We start from the raw sequence: 6,599 nt of genomic DNA, 5'->3' as shown, positions 1-6,599 counted from the left end.
AAAGATCTACTTTAGAGATGAAAATGGAACTATATTTCAGACAGACAACTGCTTGCAGCCCCCATCCCTTCATTCAGTCTCTCTTCTGAAATGTCGTGGATGCCAGCTTCCTTCAGATGCAGATTCCTGACACTTTTTCCCCTCATGTTTTGACTTCAATTTCTTCCTTGTCTCCTCTGTGAGCTTAACTGGGTCTAGCAGAGCAATGGTTGGGACAGCTGCTCTCTGAACTTCTTATTGAACATGAGTCTCCTTTGTCCAGACACTCGCTCTGGCCAGGACACTGACTATAACAGAATCCTGTTGGTGCCGCTTCTCTTCTAGGGTACCCTGGAAATCCTGTACCCCGATGCCCACCTCTCAGCAGAAGACTTCAATATTTATGGCCATGGAGGGAGACACTTTTGGCTTGCCAGCTCCTGTTTCTTCTTTCTGGTAAGTACTGGGCATGTGTTAAGCACTCTGATAGCTTCTTTGTATTTTCTAAATTGGCCAAGGAGGGTGATTTGTGTGTAGTAATGCTGCAGTCCCCCTCCTGCCTGATACAGCGCAGTGTTGATGCTCCTGAAGGGGCAGGGAAGCTGAAGCAATAAAGCTGTGCTGGGAGTGGTGTAAGCTGTGGCAGTTGAATTCCAGCTGAACTCAGATGTTCTTCACTTCCTTGTTTCTCAGTCACCAGCCTTTGTGTGCTGATGGGAGTGAGGTGTAGGGCCTTCACATCTGCGCTAGGTTTAATATCAGGGGTCTGTGCCCCTGTCCTGAGATGTCTGGGGAGTGTGTGACACCACACACCATCTCTGCAAGGATTGTTGAACTCAATTCCCAAGCAGCCGTGGTACAGTTAGTTCTTTGTCTCAACAGGTCTATTCCTTGGTGGTGATTCTTCCAAAAACTCCTCTGAAAGACCGGATTTCTTTGCCCTGTAAGTGACTGTAGTGTGTTGTATAGCATAGGTGGAGAGAGTGTGCCAGGTTAAAACATAGGTGGGAGTAAGAGGTTCATGTATCTGGTTGTGCTGCAGATACATCCCACTATCTTGGCATACAGATGCATGGCAAAGGACTGATAAGTTATCCTGGAAAACACTGTGTGTGCCTTTTGGAGAGCAGAGCAAGAGCAATTGCATTGCTAGTTCAGTACTTAAACAATTACATTAAGAAAATAAGATTTACTGCTGAGCTAATGATACAGATGTAATGTAAATATATAATCTTCAGAGAGCTGTAAGAAATGGCTCTTTAATAATAGCTTCCTTTGAAATGTGTGTATGATGTTAGAGTGTACATGCTGGTCATCCCCTGGGAAAGGGAGGCTAATTGGGAGCTGCTGAATAATTTTTATCTGGTCATTTACTTTATTAAGATGCTTCTCTAGTTTTTGTTGCAGAATATCTGCAGTTCTTGGTTAGGGAGAGAAGCTGTTACTAAATGTTTGCATTGGGTTGTTCTCTCTCTCTAAGTAGCATTGGTGTCTGTGTGCTTACCCTGAGGGACCAGACATGGGTGGCCCATGCCACAGGCAGGTGGTCCTGGGCCTGATCTGCATAGGACATACACAGCAGCCTACCCTGCTGCTCCTGTCCAGGCCTCCTGAGCAGTTTTGTTAGTGCTGTCCATCAGAAGGGCCCAGCTTCTGGTTCAGCTTCTGGTGGGGTTTGTGTTTGTTTTTCTTACCTTCAGTTGTGTGACTGACACTGGTTCTAGATGCTTGCCCATAAAACTTCTGCGTGTGTTGCCATGACCATGTGTTTTCAAAATACATCTTGTATGTGCACACATGTGCAGGAGGGGTATGGTTTGGCCCACTATACCTCCTGTCAGCCTGGCAGCATGGGACAGGAGAATGCAGTCTTAATTCTTCAGGAGTTCTTAAACTGAAAAGATAGTGAGATGCTTCGATTGGGTTTGCCATCCCTATCAAACAGATTTGCACTGGGCTGATGCTTATGAGGTTGAGCTTCATCTGTGTCCATGTCTTTCCCACAGCCAGGAAAAGTTTTTATGTTTATGCTGGAATCCTAACCTGGTTCAGGGCCTGGGCAGTGCCCTCCTCTGTGTGGATATCATAGAAGGACTGTGGTACGTATGCTGGGGGAGGAGGTCTGCAGCCCAGTTTCTTGTGTTGCATTTGAGTGTCCTTCAGTGCTGCCTCTCCAAGAAAAGAAACTTGTGCTGTGTTCCTAAGAAGGTATAAAGCTGTTGGTTCTGTTTTGTGCCAAAAGACCTCTAAGTGGTCAGGAAACACAGTGGAGAGGGCTGTGGAGCTGCATCGTGTTCTTGAAGTGGTGAGGGAAAGTAATAGTTTGAATCCACTGATGCCTGACCACTGGCTCATGTTTCATAGGTAATAAGGGAAGAAACAGTCATGTTTGTTAGAAATAGCACGGAGGTGGCCTGATTCACATCTGGAATCTCCTTCTGCAGGGATCAATGTCACTTCTGTGAGTCACAATTGGGAGCACTGACACTGTGCTCTTGGTCAGACCTTGGGTCTTGGCCTGGTTCCTTCTGGGTGTCTAGAAGCAGTGACACATGTTGATGGCAATGTCTGTTACTTTGCAGCAGTTTTAATTTGTTCAGACTTCTCTTGTCCTCTCCTTGGACTCTCTGGAGGGAAATTGGGTCATTCTTGGTGGATGTGCCTGGTATTCCTTCATGTTCTCTTTTGCCATTGACAGCTGTGTTGATGCTACCACGTTCCTTTACTTCAGCTTCTTTGCACCTCTGATCTATGTGGCGTTCCTGAAAGGCTTCTTTGGGTGAGTAACCAGGAGCAGGAGTTTAGAGGGTATATATTGTCATTTAATTGTTTTGCACTCAGATCCTCATCTGTAGAATAAAGGCAGTGACTAGATTGCCAGTTAGGGAACCAGTTTTTAATTTCTGGCCTTGCAGTTTTTCTTGTGTGACCCAGGGCTGCTCACTTCTATCCAAGACTCCTTTGTATGCAAAGCAGAGCTGATAGCTCTAATCCTCTCAAACATTCATGAGGATCACTTCTTCTGTGTCTGCATCCTGTTTTAGTACAGAGTTTTTCCACTGAAGTCGTTAACTAAGTGGTTAATGAGAGACTGAGTCCTGGGAGGTGAAATGTTCCCCTGGGCTGAGTTTGGGATGGGTTTGTGGAGAGGATCTAGGGGTTAGGTAGCTCTCTGGCTGAGGACTCCTCTGCAGTGGGCCCTGGAGTCACCAGTTGAAGCTCCTGCCAGGGTGATTCCTGGGTCGGGGTTGCCGCCGTGTGGCCACTCGGGGAATTGCAGGTCGGTAGGAAAAGCGGGTGTTTTAGTGGAGGCTTTAGCTTTTGTTGTTCATAAGCAAGAAACAGCAGGCTTTAAAATAGCTGAGAACAGAAAGTACTCCTGAAATATCCAAGTGTGCCTCTGCTGCCTTCTGACATCAGAAGGGAACAGTGGAGTTAAGAGGTGTAAACTGCTGATCCACAAGTGTTTGTATTCTGGTTTTCCTGATGTGCACAGATGGAACCTGAAGCATATGCCTGTTCTGTTGGTGTCAGTAACCAGGCGACTGTGGAGTCCAGCAGTTTGGATGCTGTTGCCATCAGTAATTCAGAACTCCCAAAGATGAGAACACCTTTCCCACACTAGAGTCAGGATTCTGTCATTTTTATTTAAGTGACTTAGTCCAAAGCTACATTTCACATTACTTCATGGCAGTTACTCTGCTAGGTATATTTCAGGACTGAAAGCTACTGTGAAAAGTCGTTACAGTGTGAATACACAATTTCTTAGTGCTACTGAGTTTCAGTTGAGGATGAGTGGCTGTGCTACTACATTGCTTAAGCACGTATTTTAAATCTTTAATCACTCCAGGTCTGAACCGAAGATCCTTTTCTCCTACAAATGTCAGGTGGATGAACCTGAGGATGTGGATGTGCACCTACCCCACCCTTATGCTGTTGCCAAGAAGGAAGGAATGGATTCTGGGTTCTACTCTAGCACTCAGATTGACACCACAGCCTACCTGGACGACGTGGCCTCTATGCCGTATCATGTGGGCAGCATCAACAGCATAGACAGTGACCGCTGGAAGGCCATCAATGCCTGAGGCAGGGCTACCTGTGATGCCTCATTCCTTTCCTTCCAGACTCCCTGATACCACAGCTGTTAGGATGTCCATTGGAAATCTGTCCTTGGCTTTTCTCTCTTCCGCAAGATTTCCAAAACCTGTTGTGGAACTAAGTTGACAGCCCAAATCCTGTTGGAAAGAACATTTTTCTGTCGCTACCTGAGAACAATGTAGAACAGTTTTGTTCATAAATCTATAAACAATGAACCTTTCTGATCTTCTGTGTTCCAGATGTGAATATGACCCAGAAGACAGACCTCACTGGCACCTCTTCCTTTTCAATGACTGAAAGCACTTGTCTGCCAACTGGGGGAATGGCACTTAGGGATGAGGGTGTTGATTTGATTGCTGTATTGTTGTGTATATATATATAGAAAGAGTTTGATGGTTGAAACCAAAGATGGTCTTCCTGGGCTTTTTCAAGCAGCATGGTTTCCTGTGTCTTGTCATAATGCAGCAGCACAGGTGGTGATAGCAGTGTCTGAAGAGGGAAGCTGGTCAGCTGGGCTCATCTCTGGTTTCAGCTGATACTGTTGAAAATAATAAATTGCAGTTGCTAGGGGTTAAAAGGAGTGTTCTGAGTGTGTGGGAAGGAGGAGAGAGATATGAAGAGGGATGAATTGTTCTTCGTGCCCTGGGAACATTTGGGGGGCCAGTAGCTAGCAGCATGGATGTGAACTGACTGAACAACAGAGAGACAGAAGGATGGACAGTGCTGCTGTCCAGCTGAGCTGAAGCAGCTGTGGATCAGTTTATGGCGGCTGTACTACTGTGCATCTGAGCTCACAGGAAAATCTAAGTAGCAACACTGAATCAGGGCTGAGTTTCAAGAATAAAACCTGCGAGGTGGGTGCATTTTCCATCTGCACCCTGGTTTTGTGGCTCTGGTAGGGTCTTTGAGAGTGCTATGAAGGAGGAAGCTGACTCTGCAGATGAAGGCTCCAGAGATGTTCAGGTGCTTGAGGCAGAGCAGAAGGCAGTGATGAGTCTGAGCTCTCAGTGTTTAGTGACTGGAAACTGAAACACCATAAGTGTGTGAGAATCAAGCTGGCTGGTGTTCTAAGTTGTGAGGCAAGTGGGAGATGGATGTGTTTCTCTGTCAGTGTCCTTCTCTTACAATGCAGTTCAGATCCCCAGACTTCTGCTGCTCTGAATAGGTTTTGTGGCTCGATATGTTGAAAATACTTACGTGCATGTGGATCATGGTTCGTTTAAAGACACTCTGGAACTACTTATTAACCTCTTCCATGCTGGAAAAGGAACTACTGTTGTCTGAGCTGTCTGGCATGCAGTTTCAAGACATCGTGTTCCAATCCAGGGACTGTGCAGCTGAAAGCTGCCATCAGTCTGGTTTCTGGGACGTACTGTGCTCTCCAAAGGATGAAGAGGTGTATTCCTCTAGCTTTGGGGATGCTTTCTTACCTGAGTCCTCCAGGTAGGTGGACATCTGCTACAAGCAATAGCAGCTTTCCATTAGAGATGGTAGAAAGAGGGAATTTGGAATGTTTGGGGACCGTGTGAATCTCTTGCCCCAACACACTGCTGTTCCTGAAGAATATTGAGGTAAGAGTTTTTGTGAAATCACCATGCAGGGTGCAGTGTGGAGGTTGTTAGTCTGGTTCATGAGTGTGTAGGGGAAAGCGTTTGCTACCAGGTGTTTAGGGAAAGAAAGTTTGGGTAAGAACACGAAGTTCACATTGGTTGCCAAAACTATGCAGGCCCTTTCCTTATCTTTTCTTGTTAATGAGCAATGCAGCCTCTCAGTTCTGCCTGTGGACTTTACCCTGCAGGCCTCTAAGTAGCACTGGCACCTTGAAAACAAACAAATCCCCCCCCTTTTTTTTTTTTATTCACTTTTGAGGAGAAAGCTTCTGTTTGTCTGTGTGTGAGAGCAAAGTTGTCTTGTGTAGGTCAGCAGCCTTTCACATTTCCCCTCTGTGCAATGACTGTTTAAGGGCTGAACAAGCCACTGGCCAAGTCAGCCCATCCCACATCAGAGAAGTGTCCATGCTCCTTCCGTCACTTGCTGTGAATCGCCTGAGCCACGCTCGCTCGCTTGCTCACTCTAAAAGGGATGGATGACGTGGGGCCTGAATTGCCCTGCTTGTGCTTCTAGTGCTGCTCACAACCCTGATCCTGATCCCGAGCTGCTGTTAGAATGGGTGGGGAAACCTGCAAAGCTGCCCTGGAGTTGGTGGGCATTGGACAAAGCTAAGAGATGTGAAGGTTTTAAAGCAGTTGAGAAATAAAGGAGGAACTGCTTTTCCATCCCAAGGAGTATTTGCTGACTCTCAACACTCTGACTGAGAGGATTTCTCTGCCCTCCTTGGTGATGTGAAGAGCAGGTTATGAATTTGCCTTTTTATCAGCTGAATTCAGTGCTGAAGGATCACTGGTGCAGGTGGTCGACATGTCCATCCTGTCCTTTGCTGGCAGGGCTCCGGTATTTCTGGAGCGTCCCATGTTCTGCTGCTGAGGAGCTACTGCGCTAGGTCATGGACTGACCTTCTTCCT

The 6,599-nt window shown here is 46.5% G+C and overlaps 1 protein-coding gene across 1 annotated transcript in view; it reads left to right on the top strand.

The window, feature by feature from the left end:
* TPRA1 (transmembrane protein adipocyte associated 1) overlaps nucleotides 1-4,331 on the top strand; it is a 12,538-nt gene extending 8,207 nt beyond the window's left edge. Inside the window, 6 exon segments of the mRNA XM_010171128.2 lie at nucleotides 325-435; nucleotides 862-922; nucleotides 1,986-2,015; nucleotides 2,018-2,078; nucleotides 2,678-2,758; nucleotides 3,830-4,331. Of these exon segments, the coding sequence (XP_010169430.2) occupies nucleotides 325-435; nucleotides 862-922; nucleotides 1,986-2,015; nucleotides 2,018-2,078; nucleotides 2,678-2,758; nucleotides 3,830-4,064 (579 nt within the window). The 3' untranslated portion in view covers nucleotides 4,065-4,331.
* The last annotated feature ends 2,268 nt before the right edge of the window (nucleotides 4,332-6,599 follow it).

This window comes from Antrostomus carolinensis, unplaced genomic scaffold (genome assembly GCF_000700745.2).
Source record: "Antrostomus carolinensis isolate BGI_N321 unplaced genomic scaffold, ASM70074v2 scaffold4727, whole genome shotgun sequence".
Taxonomy (NCBI): domain Eukaryota; kingdom Metazoa; phylum Chordata; class Aves; order Caprimulgiformes; family Caprimulgidae; genus Antrostomus; species Antrostomus carolinensis.
This window is presented reverse-complemented; position numbering and strand designations above follow the sequence as displayed.